Raw genomic sequence first — 18,120 nt, 5'->3', positions numbered from 1 at the left:
TTTCTTTCCCGCCATATCAAAGAAAAAAAAAAAAAAAATGCTCACCACTAATTCCTTCTCGTTCTCACCAATCACTTCAAAAAATCACAAACCAAACATTCCAAAACGAGCACCTTCCTCAAAACCAACTTCACTCACTTCACTTACAACTCAAACCAACATTCTCTTATCAACTTACCTCAAAACCAAAACCATAACACAATCACTTCAACTCTTTCAACTTCTTCCTTATAAAGACACCATTACATATAACACAATCATATCTCATTGTTCAAACCACCCCAATCATATTTCCACGTGTTTTAATCTTTTCTTTCAAATGATTAGTTTTAAGGATACCCAACCTGATATTCTCACTTTTCGAGCACTCCTTAAAGTTTGTGTTGATGATTATTACCCATTGGGTGTTCAAGTTCATGGTTGGATAGTAAAGTGTTTTGGGTCGTGTAATGTTGATTTGATTACTAGTACTTATTTGATAAATTTTTATGGTCAGTTTGGGATGCTTGATTTTGCGCGTAATGTGTTTGATGAAATTAGTGTAAAAGATTTGGATTTATTTGCTTTTAGTTCTTTGATGGGGTGTTATAATAAAGCTGGAATGTATGATGATGTGTTAAAGGTTTTGAGATATTTGATGGATATTGATGGTTTAATATTGCCTAATGCGTATGTTTTAACTTGTGGTTTAAGTGCTTGTGCTAGTTTGTTTTCTTTATTTGAAGGAAGACAAATCCATGCTTATATTGTAAAGGGGTTGTTAGGTTCCGATGTGTTTGTTGGAACTGCATTGATTAATATGTATATAAAGTGTAATGATGTGGATTGTGCAAAGAAGTCTTTTTTAGAAATTGAGACGCCAACTGTGGTGGCTTGGAATGCTCTCATGGCCGGGGAGTTTAGTGGCAAAGAAGTTTTGAAGTTATTTGAGAAAATGTGGGGAGAGTATGAATCAGATTTGCGTCCTGATCATGTGACCCTTGCAACTGTTCTTCGTGCTTGTAAAGATGTTGATTTGTATTCAGTTCGTCAAATACACAATTTGGTCATTAAAACTATAGGGGTTGAAGTGGATGTGTTTATTGGTGGTGCTCTTTTCGACATATATGTTGATAATGGTTGTGTTTCTGATGCCGAAAAAGTTCTTGATGCCATTTGTGAAAAAGATCTTACCGCTTATAATTTGGCAATACAAGGGTATAGACGAAATGGACATAGGCAAAAGGCAGAACAGTTGTTCCATGAAGCTCTCCATATGGACATGGAACTAAATGAAGAAACTTTAAGATCCCTTCTGATAAGAGTTCAAGACCTTGGTGAAGGGAAGCAATTGCATGCTCTTATTATGAAGTTGGGTTTTACAGGATCTAGGGACAGTGATCTTCACATTTCCACATCATTAGTCTTGATGTACGCAGAGTTTCAATGTTCGGATGATGCAATTCAACTCTTCCATCAAGTTCATTTCCCTGATCTGATTTTGTGGACTTCAATGATCTCGGGTTTCTCTATTAGCGGTGAAAGCCAAAAAGCATTAGATTTGTATGTCCAAATGTTGAAAGGATTAGCTGAGCCTCCAAACCATTATACATTCTCCAGTATCTTGCATTCGTGTGCGAGTCTTGCTACAGTTGAAGAAGGTAAACAGATTCATGCCCAAATTATTAAGTCTGACTCAAATATTAAATCTGATGTATTTGTTAATAGTGGCCTTGTGGACATGTATTCAAAGTGTGGCTATGTAACAGAAGCAAAACTTATATTTGATAAGATGCCTGAACGAGACTTACCTGCATGGAATGCCATGATCACAGGCCTAGCACAACATGGGCATGCTGAAATGGCCATAGAAGTTTTTCAAGGACTCTTGAACATGCCAAACATACAGCCAAATCATATTACATTTGTAGGAGTTCTCTCGGCTTGCAGCTACCGTGGTTTAGTGGAAGAGGGATATAGGTATTTCAAGTTGATCAAGGAACCCACAATTGATCACTACACCTGTTTAATAGACCTATTAGGGCGGGCAGGATGCCTCGAAGAAGCTCTAAATGTCGTTGAAGAAATGCCTTTCAACCCAAATGAAATTATGTGGTCGTCATTGCTCTCAGCCAGTACGATTCATTGTAACATCATGATAGCTCAATACGCAGCCAATAATCTCTTACAGTTGAATCCAAAAGATTCTGGAACTTATGTTGCTCTCGCAAATATTTATGCCGGAGCTGGAAGATGGGAAGATGCAAATAAGATTAGGAAATTGATGAATGATCGTGGGCTAAGGAAAAATCCAGGTCAAAGTTGGTTAATGGTAAATGGAGAGACCCACATTTTCCTTGCAGTAGACAAACGAAAATTGCAGCAAACTTGATTATCACTCTGGGTTTCTTTCTTTAAGAAATGTTGAATCTAGACTATGACCCAGATGAAATATACATCTTCCGTCCAATGCAGCTAGAGCGGTCCTGGTGGCAGCTTAACAAATTGAGTTATCACCATGTCATAGTTGCGGTCAAGTGATTAAGTTCTTAAAGCTATGTGAAAATAAGTTTATGAAGAGTGGACAATGATTGCATGAAAGGAAAATTCAGATCTGTTTTAAGATAAATGAGAGGGTTCCAATTTCCTCTGCGACAAGCATAAAGAGGGGAAAACCTTAAAAAGCTTTTGCTTACTCACTAGTGTGAGTTTGATCATCCTTCATCAAGTGGTTAAAATCTTCAACTGGATCAGGTAAAATCATCTACCAGTTCCTTTGGGATACTGATGTGACGACATGACCATAATGGATTTTTTGTTTTGGCAGGTCTACAAGGATATAGAGCAGGATTCTTCTGAACAGCTCATCAATGGTGAGTAATCTTAAATTGTGTAGCGAAGTTTGGAATCTTCAATTAAGTCCTTGGTGTTAGCTTAATCTACTAAGAGATGAAGATAGAGCTACTTCCTAAGACATGATAAGCTGAATTTTGAACTTTTTATCTTTTCTCTAAACTACACTATTTGAAAGTTTTTTTTTTTTGGGTTAACTAGTATTACCCCCACTAGATGAGCCAATTAGATTTTCCCCCCCACTAGATGGGAAATTAGGGTCTCCCCCCTAAATACACACAAAAAAAATTCGGTCAACCCACTTTGACTTTTTTTTTATGTGTATTTAGGGGGGAGACCCTAATTTCCCATCTAGTGGGGAAATCCTAATTGGCTCATCTAGTGGGGGGGTAATACTAGTTAACCCATTTTTTTTTAATCACAAGAATTAACAGCGTCTGACATACATTCAAATAAATTGGCAAAAGTAATTGTCCATAGTCTTAAATATGGTTTTATATGCCTGATTGTATAATCAGAGGTTCTTATCTATCAAGAACAATGCAAAATTGTATTATTCTTACAAATTCTACTTGGAGACCTAAAGTCTTTTGTAGTTTAAAAGCTTTGTTATTTCATTGGTCTAAAGTCTTCAAAGAGTTTAGAGGATGTTTCTTTGAGTCTTTTGTTGCTAGATGGGACCGTCTTCTGTTTTTAGACATGGGGTGACGGTGCTTGTCTGGGGTTTTTTGTTTTTTCTTCTTCTTATGTTTTGTTTCATCGCTTGTTAATATTTATTTTTCGGTTGTTCTCTTGTAATGTAGGCTTTCTCAGCCTACTTTTCTTTTATTAATGGAATATCACTTTTTACCGAGCAAAAAAAAAAGTCTTTTGTAGTTTTAGCCTTCTTTCCTTCTCCCACTTCTGACCTCTCTCGCATCCTTTCTTATTGGTTGTTAAGTAGGTATGTAGTGCCATGGAGTCTTGAACCAAGGCTATGGTAACTCAGACTTATAAGCTAGCTGGCACCTGCAGCCTCTCTCAGATCTTTGACATCGAATAAATCTTCATCAACTGTTATCTCAGAAAATCCTTATGGAGTCACCTCCCAATTACAGTGTTATTTAGCCAACTTATTTTGGATTTTCTACTTCTGTATTTTGTTACTGTTGTTCGTTTTGATTGAGTTGCGTCAATGTACATCCAGAAGTTGAAAAGTCCTTTTTCTTTGCTCCCCACTTCTTTTAGAGCATCATGCTTGGAGTATTTTTATATGTCATCGTCTGAGTAGATCAGAGGATCCGAGGATAGAGATTATAGAATCTTCTACTGAATGGTATAGATTTTCACTCCATAATCCTCAAAATCAATATTCACCTCTTTTGTTGGTCAGTGGCTTCAATTAGCTCAAGATGTCAATTATGTGCTTTAGCTTTTATCTTTTGTGTTGAAATATAATCTAGAGCAGGCTGTGCCCTCATCTAGAGTACAACACCTCACCATCTTTTTGCCATACTGGCTTAAAATACAAAACTTGTGTATTTCGAGGCATTCCTGTGTTTCTGCTGATGTATTGTAATGAGGGCGAGGTTATCTGCTGTTCACACGGCAGCCTGCTTCACACAGATAGGTCTGCATAACAATATTGTTAATTTATATTAATTTTTCTTTTTGGAAATAGTTGTCTCTGACATTTTGCCAGTGCCCTTGTATATCGTTCCTCTTGCTTTTGGTGAGGTTCTGTCTTCAGGAAATAACACCAAAACTTAATTTAAATGAAATTGAATTGTTGAAGAACTTCTAATGGCCTATTCATATCAGAAATACCATACTGCACTAGTTTTAGCATTAATTTTCATTACTTTACCGATATTAAGTTAACTAGTTTTGTTGTTTAAGAAGGATGATTGTTCTACTACCGCATTGCCTTAGGTGTTGCATGTCACTCCAATAACACAGTCCAAATAAGATTGCGCTCTGGTTTTTCAATCATCATTATCCGTGGCTAATGCATGTCTATTTACAAATAGACAATCCTAAATGATCTTAATGGTGGGGCTCTTATTAATACTTTGTCAAAACAAACAATTGTAATCTCAATTACATATATAAATTGACGTCAGTGCATGTTGTTTTCATCACCAGTAAGCCATGTAGTTTGCATTTTGGTATAATTTGTTATGCCATGATTTTGTTGGTTTTGTAGGACCATAGCCTTTTACCCGTGCGTTGTGTGTATGTATGTGTGAGTGTGGGTGGGGCACTGGGGGGGTTGGGGTCTATATTATTAGGAAAGACATAGGCGTGAGTTTAATTGAGGACACTAAAGACTATGCAGATCTTAAACAGCGAGACCGAGAAAAGGAGAGGAAGAAGCAATATTTAAATTAATCTACTAATGAAAATACATTTCATCTAAAAGAACACTATCGCTGAACCAACAAATTTATATAGAAAGTACCGAGTACTTGATCAGTGAGAAAGGCGAATTAAATAACTTCAATTCTGAGAATCATCTAAATGCAGAGGGATGTACCAAAAAACTGTCAGATGTTACATGACTGATTTTGGATGACTAAATAAATAGCAACAGACAAATGCGCCACTCAACAGAGTCCCAGCAAGACACAGAGAGAGTGCCATGTTTATCTGCCTTGTGAGCCTTCGACTAAAGGTTTCACCCTGATCTACGTGAAAACAGTGAAAAGCAGTGTAATAACTTATTTTTACATGCCACTCCTCTACCATGGAGAAGCAATTTCTTAACATGTACCTGTCAGAAAAACGCGCGGCTACCATAGAACACCCTTGACCCATCCTTCTTTTTCTCCAAGTCAGTCTTCTTGTTATGTTGCTGAATAACGTCACCGTTGTCATGTTGTTCTGGTTTGTCAAGATCCATTGGGAGTTTCATCTTTGCCAATGATTCTGTAAACTGCTGCATGCTTCTCATGTACATATCTACTATCTGTTGCTGCATTGAATTCTGCTCGGCCTCAATGTTGATGTTCCCTATTGGAGCTTTGAATACCTGTGCATATTCAGCAGAACTTGGATGGCAATCTTTTGAATTATGTGTTTCTTTGCTTGAGAAATTAGGATCTTTGTTGTCCCTAACATCACTCTCTTTTTTTGAAGTTGGCGTCTCCGGAGATGCTTCTGAACTTGGATGAGCGTCAACAGATATTGATTGAACTGGAGAATCAGATGACTCATTTGCAACAGGACTCTTTTTCTCCATAGAATCGATTGAGCTTCTGTCATCACTTAAGCTGGTTGTAGTGGAATTGAAGAATCCAGAATTCTGAATACTTTCATTTGGAGAAACAGACCCACCCCGATTCTCATCAGAAGAATTTAAAATCATGTCATAATCATCTGGAGACTCTGATACTGCACCAAGATGAAGGAAAGAAGCAGCTCCACACATAATAGGCCTCAAAGAAGAGTTAAAATACTCTGAAACCATCTGTTGATTCTCCCTTACAACATTGATGTCAGGGAATTCAATTCTCTCATATTCAACTGGGTCCAAACCAACCTCAGACATTTCACGATTTAGCAACACAACTTCGGAACTGATGGAAGAATTGAAATTTGACTCGGATGCCTTGCCAGACAGATTAACAGGCACAGATGTGCTAAGAAAGAGAGTCAAGTGAACGGTCCCCGCAGGAGAATGGAAGAGATCAGTTGAAGAAAGGGTGAAATCTTGTGTCACCTTTCCCTTCCCTGCCACCAAAGACATAGGTACTAAAGCAAATCCTAACAGTTGATCTTCCAAATAATTCCTTGCCCTACTTAACATCCATATCTCACATTTGAGAACAGCATCAAGTTGATTTATCTTCATTCTAAGATTCTCATTAAAATCTGGATTTTTCCCTCCACCATTTATGATCCTAGTTGAGATAGTCTCATCTGGACTATAAGTAAGAGAGAATTTTGCATAAACGTCTTGTTTTTCATATATGCAGATGTTTTGAATGTTTCTTGCATGGTGAACATATATTTCCAATAAACCAGAAAACTCATCTTCACCATCTACACCTGAGTTAGGATTATAATTGAACTCAGTTGTTCCACCGAAAGATTCCATTCCAGCTAAAACAGTTTTGTACTTCTGGTGCTCTAGTATTCAAAAGCAGCTAAATAGCATAAATTTGAAACAGAATCAATGTAAGCCTAAATCTTACATAACACTTTTGAAAATTCTTATGCAACTCCCATATAAATTTTAAAATGCATATATTTAATAGTTTTATGAGACTAGCATTGGGACCTTAGTTGAGAGTTGTATAAGAAAACAATAGAACAAAAAATGAACTAGAGGAGTTGAAGATAGACTTACAGTAGAAGAATGGAGTGGAATGACTTGATCACTAATTAGGGAGAGTTGGTGGTTAAGGAGTAGTAGGTGAGATTGAAGTAAGAAAAGAAGAATTTGAGGGTGATGAGAGTGGTAGTCGTGATGATGATGTTTTTGTTTGTTTTTGTTATTTTCTTGAATTATTACTACTTTCTCTTCTTTTGGGTAGGTGGAAATGAGAATTTTGTGTTTGCTTTGCTTGACATTGCAGCTTCCTTAGAATTGAGTTCACTCCACTGAGTTCAATGGAGGACCCACTTGGCTCCATCATCCTAGTTCTGTTTCCACTATTTTGAGCCTCGGGTAGTTTACTGTTAGGTACTAGTGCATCTACTATATGATGTGTAACTCGACAGCGGATACTGAACACTAACTCAAATGATTAGGTGATTATGCACCTTAAGGGCTTAAGGCCTAGAACCTTTCGCGCCATGGTCTTGGAATTTTGAGGTGGGCGTAAAATTGGTTGAGCGTGACAGAGGGCAGAATGAAGGCCAGGCCTGGTCTGAATGGCCCTCAAATATGTCAGGACTTCGTTTCGAGAAGTTTTTTCAAGACCATAGGCTGAGCCGTCATTGTTGGGCTGAGAGCCCGAGACAGTTAACCTCAGTACCTCCAAGGAAGAGGCACTAAATTAGGTTTCCTAATTTCCTACCAAAAAGAACAGACATTCTATTAGGAAGAACACAAAAATCACAAAGGGCATACTAAACCGTTGGGCATAAATTGCCTAAAATCTTGAAAGGGCATACAATGCGAGATTTTAGGAAATTTTAGGCACTAACACAAAGGGCATACTGTTTTCACCCAAGAACAGACACTCTTGAAAGGGCATACAATGCGAGATTTTAGGCCAAGGTCAAGTGATTAAAGGATGGGATGAAGGTGTCTTGGGCATAAATTGGAGAAGCTGTCCCCTGACTATGCGCGTTTGGTGCTAATGGATTTCCAGCTTGGGCAATACAACCCAACTCAGTTTTGGTGTTTGAGATTGAAGTCCTTGGCGCCTAGTAACTAGCATGGTAGAGTTAGACCATCTAGAGATGTAGTTATTTGATTCTTGTCTGATTCTTTAACTTTGTGCTTTAGTTTCCTGAATGTTGCTTTGGAGTTGTGTCTGAAATGATATCTTGCTATAATGTTATGCTTGAAAATGTAGCCACCAGAACTGTTTCATAGAGTAAAAAACATGGCTTCTTGTGATACTTTCCCAATTCATCCCAGTGTGGGCCTAACTCTGAACTAACTGGGCTTTGACAGAAATGAGCCCAACCCGAAAGCCCAGCATATTTGAGAAGCAGCAGCGTTTTCAGCAACCTTGAAACAAAGGCGCAAGAAGAAGAACAGTAGAGTAAGTTTCCATTCGTTTTTTTTAGCCAAATTTTTACACTTTTCAGTCAAGAGACAAAACTATTTATATATTTTAGTAACAAAGATTAATTCTTGGGTGATTGGTCTGTCATAATAGTGTGTTTGCAAGTTCAAACTTTGTTAATCCATGCTTTGTCATGGTATAATATTGTCAATATTATGTCCCCTAACCCTCTGCACTTGTACAGTTGCAAGTATTGAAATCACAACCGGGTTTCCAGAACATGAAGCAGATTGGAGTGGAGGAGGGAAACCCCGTGCAGCAACCTTCGGGTGAAGGCGTTGATGCCCTGCTAGAAGTAAGTCCCTCACTCATTCTTACATGTATTCTAAAAACCAATGGATATATTTGCTTATTCCGTATAAAGCAGGCAGCTAGATATGACGATATTGATGATCTTACAAGCTTGGCATCTTCTGGTGTTCCTCTTGATTCTAAGGACTGTGAAGGCCGAACAGGTTATTATCACCAATGCCAGTCTTATTCTTTCTTCTTTGATAATAAATTGGTATATTGATTAGTGCTTAATCTCATGAATGTAGCACTTCATATGGCGGCTGCTAATGGTCATCTTAACGTTGTGGAGTTTCTCATCCAAAATGGAGTGGTAAAGAAGCCAACTTTTGAGGATATCTACTCTCTTGCTACATATACTACTATTACTTCTTTCGTACTTCATACTTTATTGTTTTATGTTTGAGATGCTTTTAAGTATTCTTCATACGAGGTAACAACATATTGCATTATTCAAAATGATCTTATCTCCATAACAGTCTCCTACTTGGCTCAAGACCCGCAGTTTTCAACCTCTTGTTAATCCCACATTGCTTATCTTTCTTTCCAACACTGTAGCAAGAATCTCGTTTCTGATACCGATCCAAAGTAAAGAACCTCCACTTTTGCTGTTTGTAATTGCCAAATGTTAGATGCTAGTATTCAGCTTCGTTCATCTCTACTAGTCCCTATTTATTTTGATGCAAGGATATTTCAGGTTTCGTTTTACAGCAAATAAGTACATTATGAGGATCTCCTAGTTGTTAATGCAATAAATTGTAGGTTGTGGTAAATGATTCGATTTTCATAGCCTGTTTTTTTTTCCTGTGCCCATCTAAATGTAGACAAGCTTAGTAGTCTTCAAGAATCTATAATGTTATAGGGCTGGCAAATTGTTTCTAGTTTGTACTGTCAAACAGTCAAAGACATGTCTTTCACTGTGTTGTCATTTTTGAAGTTAGAGACCATGTTCTAATGAAGTTAATCCATGATACAGGATCTGAATGCTTATAATGTGGAAAAGAATACAGCTCTTCATTGGGCATGCTTGAATGGGCATATTGAGGTGGGACTATTACTTCTTAATGATGGGACTCATGAGTCATGCCATTTGAAGTGTTACTGATCAATAAACTTTCTCGTTTGCAGGTGGTTAAGAACTTGATTATGGCCGGAGCTGATCTAAGTATTCTGAACAGGTTTGTATATTCAACAAACTGTATTCAGTTTTTGTCTTTTTGAAGATCGTTGTAGTCAGTTATCCGTTAAGAAATCATCTTTAGGATGCGTAGGCAGGTACAGGAGTTGTTGGATGCCGTCTACAGATGAATACTGATGTAGTGTACCAACTCATCAAGTTGTTTTGGACTAATCTTAAATACTTGTGATTGTTCGGTCTTTGTTAGCCATGAGCGCTCCCCAGTGGACGAAGCAGTGAGCCATGGAAAGATGGAAGTGATTGATGCAATCAATGAAGCTGTAGCACATGCTGAACTAAATGGTGTTAGGGTTTCCTGAGACATGCTGAACTCATTGTAGATCATCATCTTAGGTATGGACTATGGATATTTGCCTCAGCAAAGAACAAATTTTGCTTCTCAAAATTTGTGGAATTAATTATGTTTTATACTTCTGTAAGACTAGAGTGTTGTGATGTCCTAGAATCCAAAATCGCAAACAACGTTTGGGAGTTTTTACTTTCAAGAGCAGTAAACATTATTAGTAAAGAATTTCAAAGTTCCATTAAATACGGTGAATAGTTAATAACTCGCAGTGCTATATGAACCAATGCTGCTCAATAACGAAAAAAGGACTTGTTATTCCAGATGTGAACAGCTTGGCCTTGGTGGTGTCAGATTGAAACAAGCTGCATTTGGGTTCATAATTTAGTGCGCAGACCACTTGTTGACCTTCAATTTTGCAAACTTTTATATCATGGGTTATACGAGATGATATCGCAAAGTTGTGTAGCAATTAGCAAATGTCATCCTTCTCTATTCTTGGATGGGGACCAACAATCGGACTTTAGCAGTACACACTAGAGTACTGAACAGCGTGAGTTGTTTGACAGACAAATGAATAAAAGCAGCTCGTTTGGGTGCACAGAACTTTTCAGTGATTCCAAATTTACCACCATTAAATTTGTTGCTATTTTTGGTGCGGAGTTGATGGTATAGGTGGTCTGGTCTCTTCCATAGTTCCATCACATCCACCAATAGATCCGTTTTAACAAGATTTAGCCACTGTAATTGTTAGGGGATTAGATTTTATTGTGTCAAAACAGGATTGGGCGTAATTCCATTTTTTTAGCAATGTATGAAAACTGAAAAGTAGGAAAAGCTCAAGTAACATATCAACCAACCAGTCAACCACAATTGTGCAACAAAGTTCCTCTCTTTACCAAAAAAAAGGCTAGTTTATCTACTTTGGACCTTCTAGTCTGTTCCAGAAAAGAGCGAGTGAAAACCTCGCACTCATGATCCAAGTTTCTCCCAAAATTTGAAGCTTAGAACCATGTTGAGGCATTAACTGAGTCTCTCATGTTGGGGATTATATCAATACCAATCGATTCCCCACTACACAGATAACTTGTATTTGAACACAATTCAACTCCGGACAAAAATCTAAATATCAACTACAACCTATACTAACATGCCCAACTCGCTAAACAACTATTAACAATGATAATAATGTAAAAGCGGTAAAAGCAAAACCACAACACAAAGATTTACCGTGGTTCGCCAATGATGCCTACTTCCACAAGAGCCGAGTTCTTAATAAAGTGGGAAGGAAGATTACAATCTCTCTTTCCTCTCACCTTACTAGATCACTCTTATCTCTTTCTGATGGGTTGTATCTTCGTAAAGGTTTCTCTCTTTGTTTTAGTCCGGATTCCAATCCTTGACTTGTTAGGTTAGGTTTTCCAAAACCTTGATCTTGGTTTTATCTCCAAAAAAACCAAAATAAGAAAGGCCCACGAAATTTTAGCTGAGTCGCCCTCTTTGAGCTGGCCCAATGTGGTGGAGAGAAATAGCTGGTCCCCTAAAACGATATGGTCGCCTCTATTCTATCTGGAACTCGAGCGAAGTCGCGCTCTCTTTGAAACGCAGGCTCGACATTTCCAACGCCCATTTTAAGGTTTCTCTTTCTCTGTTTTTCTCTCCTTGTGAGGGATAACTCGACAATCAAATGAGGGGGATACCTCCATGCAATTGCCAAATCGGCGGGAGGAGGGTGGCCGCCATTCCGCAATAGCACAACAAACATCAAACTTACCTTTCGGTAAGACTTTGGTCATCACCCGTTCTTCGGTATGGATCTTCTCGATACACAAATGCTTGTCTTCGAAAGTACTTCTCTAATCCAATGATACGCACGCGTGTATGTGCTTGGATCTAGAATGAAAACTTCGGATTCTTGCTTTGGATGGATTTGACCACATAGAACTACAAACCTGTTTCGCTTTAGCCCTAGTTCGTCGAAGAACCTCTTTCATCCATAAGCAACTCTTTGCAACACTCGATTGGCCGCAATATACTCAAACTTCAGAAGTGGAGAGGGCAACACACTTTTGCAACTTAGATTGCCAAGAAACCGCTCCCCGCAAAGTAACCCGGATAACCGGAGGTGGAGTTCATCGAGTCAACATCACCGCCATATCCGCATCGATGTAGCCTTCAAGTAAAGGGCTTTCGCCACCAAAACACAAACACGATTTGGAAGTGCCTTTGAGATATCTCAATATCCACTTAACACCTTCCCAATTTTTTTTACCCGATTTGACAAATCGCTTACCACCCCAACGGCGAAAAGCAATATCCGGTCTAGTACACCATGACATACATCAAACCGTGCCGGATGCATAAGGAATCTTTTTCCATCGACTCGCTCATGCTCACCCTTAGGACACATCTCTTTGGTCATGCGGAACCGCCACCAAGCGGACAAACCGGGTTTTTGAAAACAACTTTCCACTCTTTCTCGTCACGAGTGATCCGTGATCCCAAGTATCGCTTTGCTTGACCCAAATCTTCATACCAAAGGAAAAGTCTTTCTTAGCTTGGATATCTTGTTGATGTTTGGGCTAACTATCAACATATCATCCACATTCCGAGAATAAGACAATGAAATCTCCATCCGGAAATCTCGAACAAACGCACAATGATCGGAAGCGGACTTCTTGTATCCTTGCCCGCCATAAAGGAGTCAAACTTTATGTGTAGTGTCTCGGTGCCAACCCATACAAGCTCTTTAACTTGCATACTAGGTGCTCCTTGCCTTTGACCTCAAACCCTACGGTTGGTCCATGTAGACATCTTCTTCAAGGTCTCCATGAAGAAAAGTTGTCTTAACATCTAGTATTTCAACCTCTAGGTTCATACTTCTGGCCATACCCAATACCACCGGATAGAAGTCATCTTTACTACGGAGAGAGAAAATCTCATCAAAGTCAATCCCTTTTCTTTGACCGAATCCCTTCCACGACAAGGCGAGCTTTAAATGCTTGACTTTGTATATCCACTTATTCTTGAGAACTTTTCTCCTGTGGGTTTCTCAACTAACTTCATAAGTGTGATTCTTATGCAAAGAATCCATCTCGTCATGCATGGCCTTCAACCAACCTTCAAGTGCCTCTTGATAGTACATAGGTTCTCCACCATCCGATAGTTGCGTATGTGGTGGATACTGGTTGAAGCTATTCTCCCTTGCCGGACCTCTTTGCCCCATCGGGAGGTTAGACGCTTGCTCGGTGGTGGTTCATGCATCATCTCATGCATCTTCTATACCAATAGGTTCTATCCCATCAGCAATAGGATTCTCATCACGAGCTTCAAACTCATGGTTTCTGCATTCTCAATGCCTTTCCACGGTAGGAACTTCGTTTCAATCAACAAGATCATTGGTGAAAACGTAGCTTCTACCTCCTCAAAGGCTATGGTTTGGTCTTCTAAGAACACAACATCTCGACTTCGGATTACCTTCTTGTTAATCGGATCATAGAGTTTGTAACCAAACTTTTCATCTCCATAACCCAGAAAAATGCCTTTGCTTGGCTTTGTCATCAAGCTTGGATCTCTCATCCTTCGGAATATGCACAAATGCCCCCGCACCCAAATACCCACAAGTATCCATAATCAACAGCGACCATACTCTCTGCGGATAATCACTATTGAGGCTTTCTTTGGTGACGGGTTGATCACATGCGGTAATTGCTTTTAGCTTAGGTAGCTTAGAGTGAGATAGCATGCATCTCATCCCTCTACAATGGTGCGGTTCATTCTCTGCTATTCCATTACATTTGCGGTGTCTTGGGAGCGGTGCGCTCATGACGAATCCCATGACTCGGCAAACTCTTCAAATGGCCCAATGTACTCACCCCCATTATCGGCGAATACACTTCAACAACTTCCCCGGTCTCTCTTTCCACCATCTTTGTGAAATTTCTCAAACACACCAAGTACTTCATCCTTGGTCTTCGGACTATAGGCCCATATCTTTCTTGACGATCATCAATGAATGTCAAAAGACGAAGCTCCACGGTGGGACTTCACTCTCATAGGACCACATAAGTCATTATGCACTAGCTCAAGGACAATGTCCTTTCCGTGAGGCGGGAATCTTTGGAAAGACACCCCCTACGCTTTCCTACCAAGCGATGAGTACATGTATTTAAATGTGTACCTTTAATGTCCGGCAAGGCCTTTTGCTTAGCAAGAACTTCCATCCCTTTTAGTTATGTGACCACGGTCTTTTACGATTCGGATGAAGCTTCTTCTTCTACGCGATTAAACTTCGCTTTACACAAACCAGCCTGTGTTTTGTAAAAGAGCAAGTTTTCTTTCCTCACGGCGCTACAATGGAACCCTGCTTTCGGTTTCCATACCCCATTACCAAACGAGTTTACAAAGCCATGATCATCTAATTTCCCGGCCGAAATTAGGCTTAACCGATGTCGGGGACATGTCTTACATCCTTGAGTGTCAAGGTGTAGCCGACATTGGTTTCTATATGAACATCTCCAATGCCTATAATCTTGAACGCCGCATTTACCCATCCTCACTTCACCATATTCACCACATTTGTAGGTAGTGAAGAATCCCCGTCTTGCGGTGTGGCGTGATAGGATGCTCGTATCTAAGCTCAGTATCGACATGAGGTACTAAAGACACACCACAACTGTCGACACAATTCCCACTAGGTCGCCGACTAGTGCGGTAGTATCTCGCATGTGTTTCCGTTCCTCCGCACCATGTCTTCATGTACACGGTTATTCTTCTCATCCCTCTTCGATTATTCGCGACTCATATCCGGTGGCCTTTTGTGGCACAATAGTAACATTGCCTCGCCTTAGGAGTTCTAGCTTCACCCCTAGATTTACTTACGTCATCACCTCTAGAGCGAGATGGTTTTCTGTTTTGACCTCTCCCCGTTTCGCGGAAAAGGATCTCCTCGAGTGAGAAGACGCTTTTGCACTCCTTCTAGTCTCCTCATTCAACAAAGACGTGGTAGCCATCTCCATGGTAACAATTCCATCCTTTGGTCGCTCCAAGAAACCGCTAATGTCTCCCAACTTTCGGGTAGAGAGCCTAATAGAAACAAAGCCTCAACTTCGTCTCCCAAATTGATCTTCATCAAATGCATCGATTGATGATATTCTCGTACTTCATTAAGATGCTCGGACATTGAAGAACCTTCTTGGTATTCGCAAACTTCTTAACGACTAGCACTTTGTTTCCACCGACTTCCTCTCGTAAAAGTTTCTTCCATGAGCGTAGTCTCTCGGGGACACATGGTGAAAGACATTGTCGTCAATCCATTTGTCGAATGTATCCAATCCGTCAAGCTTTTTCCACTTCAAATTTCATCGGTCTTTTTACGGTTTTACTCCTCATTCTCGATGGGAAGTGCCAAGTCCTTGCGGTATAGCAAGTCTTCCATCTTGGCTTTCCGGATGGTGTAGTTCTTCCTATTCGGACTCATCATACGAGTGTTCACGGAATGGTCCATCTCTACAAGTTATTTAACCTCAAATCTTCTCGGGGAATTTCGTCAAACACGCCCGACCAAGATTCGGATAACACCCAAGGCTATTCTAACCAAGGCTCGATACCACTTGTTGGGGATTATATCAATACCAATCGATTCCCCACTATCTGGATAACTTGTATTTGAACACAATTCAACTCCGGACAAAAATCTAAATATCAACTACAACCTATACTAACATGCCCAACTTCGCTAAACAACTATTAACAGGCGGATAATAATGTAAAGCGGTAAAAGCAAAACCACAACACAAAGATTTACCGTGGTTCGCCAATGATGCCTACTTGGGGTTCTTAATAAAGTGGGAAGGAAGATTACAATCTCTCCTTTCGGTCTCTCACCTTACTAGATCACTCTTATCTCTTTACTGGGGTTGTATCTCCGTAAAGGTTCTATCTCTTTGTTTTTAGTGCGGATTCCAATCGCCGACTTGTTAGGTTAGGTTTTCCAAAACCTTGATCTTGGGTTTTATCTCCAAAAAACAAATTGCGAATGTACTGTAGCAAAGGCCCACGAAATTAGACTGGCCTTGAGTCGCCCTCTTTTTGCGGCCTTCAATATCTTGGAAGGCTGGTCGCCCTCTATGGCGCTGGTCAGCCCTATTCTATGGAATCTCTTCTTTGAAGCGTGGCGCTCGACATTTCCAACGCCGAATTCGCCCGTTTCTCTCCAGCTCTGTTTTCTCTCCTCATGTGAGGGATAACTCCAACATCTCAAGTGTCTGAGAATCAAAAGAATAAATCAGAGGAAGTGAATTTGGTTCTTAGAAAACCTGATTCAATCACCAATAAATCAGATGTTAAAATAGAAAGTATCATATTTTGACCACACCACACATCACGTAAAATGGTTGTCTTTCAATTTCACAAACTTATATGGACACAACACCAGCTAATCCCATCTTCTTGGACTATATATTCAGCTAAACACAAAAAACTGGAACAGCAACACCTGCTTTACAATTTATCTAAAATTAGTATGGTAAGTTGATATTACTTGATGGGAAGTAGAGATTTAGAAAATCTTATAAATAAGACCAATCTTGAACAAAAACTAAGCAAATGAAAGTGACATCAATCACTTTGTATGGTGGAGATCGCATTGTACATTTGTACTACACTACTACACAAATGCACGATACACTCAACACCCAAAGGACCAACTTATTACACAAGTAAATGGAGAGTGACCAGAGAGAGTTTAAAACTTGGAAGTACATTAATAGGTGTGTAGCACTGTGGCAGTAGGGACTGTAGCACAGCCGCCTTAATAGCAGAAGAATGGGCGCATGAGGCGCTGAATGTTTATGGCAATGACAAATTTATTTATGTTCAACTCTAACCAATAAAAGGAAATAAAGCACAACTTCTCTGGTCTCTTTATAAAGAACCACTCATACTATACCAAGTAAAGAAGATGCACCGAAAAAAGCAAAACACACCCAGTGTCTCTCTTTCTCAGTATTGAAATGCAGCTTTCAATACTGCACTAATTGAGCTTCTTTCACTAAATGCAGCCACCTCTCTCGCGTGCTATCTCTTTCTTCAACTGTACCTCATTTTCCTCTCCTTTTTATGAAGCTTCCTATATATCCTTTCTTTCTTGGTTAGTAACTTGTATTATTGTTATGGTCAACTTCCATCAAGCATTGCTTCATTGCTTCATTGCTTCATTGGGAAATATGGATTCATGCAAGAGTTGTCTTCATGCAATCAGATAAGTTGGTCAGGGAGAGTCTGAAGAGTGTTTACTTTACGATCATTTCGTGTCCCAAAAGCATTTAAGTAAAATCTTGACCCAAATAGAAACTGCTTGATGGATTTCACACCAAATCTTTTGTCTTTAACATTGATGGAAAATCTAAATCAGTGATATATTGTTGATCACTTGATCTATATTGGTTTTTGTTCCACACTTCCACAGTTCAATAAAATAAATTTAAACATATATAAGAAGTTAAGAACAACCTATTTTCCTGTTCTTTTATTTTTTCGATAAACAAAAGTTAATATAGATAACCATCAGAACATTTCCTGTTCTTACACCATCAGAACATTAATTCTATATACTTCAATTATAACCAAATCTAATTTTTGTTGTTATTTCCTTCCTCTTTTTGGCATGCATAGAAGACAATATGGCATGCCCAAAAGAGCTCCAATGCTAGCATTATGACTTCGGTTGGATTACATTACTATCCCAAATTTTAGCTCTGGTGAAGATACCAAAACTTGGATACCATATGACA

General features: G+C 39.2%; 3 protein-coding genes across 3 annotated transcripts; 2 read left to right on the top strand and 1 right to left on the bottom strand.

Annotated features, from left to right (window-relative positions):
- Window positions 1–4,203, top strand: LOC147485405 (putative pentatricopeptide repeat-containing protein At3g25970). The gene is made up of 3 exons (XM_086570394.1): window positions 1–2,733; window positions 2,807–2,852; window positions 3,776–4,203. The coding sequence occupies exon 1, from the start codon at window positions 38–40 to the stop codon at window positions 2,369–2,371; it is 2,334 nt and encodes a 777-aa protein (XP_086426520.1). The 5' UTR covers window positions 1–37; the 3' UTR covers window positions 2,372–2,733; window positions 2,807–2,852; window positions 3,776–4,203.
- Window positions 4,204–5,240: 1,037 nt separating this feature from the next.
- Window positions 5,241–7,449, bottom strand: LOC147485404 (Calcium-dependent lipid-binding (CaLB domain) family protein). The gene is made up of 2 exons (XM_086570395.1): window positions 7,163–7,449; window positions 5,241–6,959 (listed from the first exon to the last, which is right to left on the bottom strand). The coding sequence occupies exon 2, from the start codon at window positions 6,908–6,910 to the stop codon at window positions 5,588–5,590; it is 1,323 nt and encodes a 440-aa protein (XP_086426521.1). The 5' UTR covers window positions 6,911–6,959; window positions 7,163–7,449; the 3' UTR covers window positions 5,241–5,587.
- Window positions 7,450–8,440: 991 nt separating this feature from the next.
- On the top strand, window positions 8,441–10,573 carry LOC147485403 (ankyrin repeat family protein). Its single transcript, XM_086570396.1, has 7 exons — window positions 8,441–8,531; window positions 8,740–8,850; window positions 8,923–9,010; window positions 9,095–9,159; window positions 9,823–9,891; window positions 9,975–10,024; window positions 10,232–10,573. Exons 2-7 carry the CDS (start codon window positions 8,776–8,778, stop codon window positions 10,341–10,343), a joined length of 459 nt encoding a protein of 152 aa, XP_086426522.1. The 5' UTR covers window positions 8,441–8,531; window positions 8,740–8,775; the 3' UTR covers window positions 10,344–10,573.
- The last annotated feature ends 7,547 nt before the right edge of the window (window positions 10,574–18,120 follow it).

This window comes from Coptis chinensis, chromosome 7 (assembly GCF_015680905.1).
Source record: "Coptis chinensis isolate HL-2020 chromosome 7, ASM1568090v1, whole genome shotgun sequence".
NCBI lineage: Eukaryota > Viridiplantae > Streptophyta > Magnoliopsida > Ranunculales > Ranunculaceae > Coptis > Coptis chinensis.
This window is presented reverse-complemented; position numbering and strand designations above follow the sequence as displayed.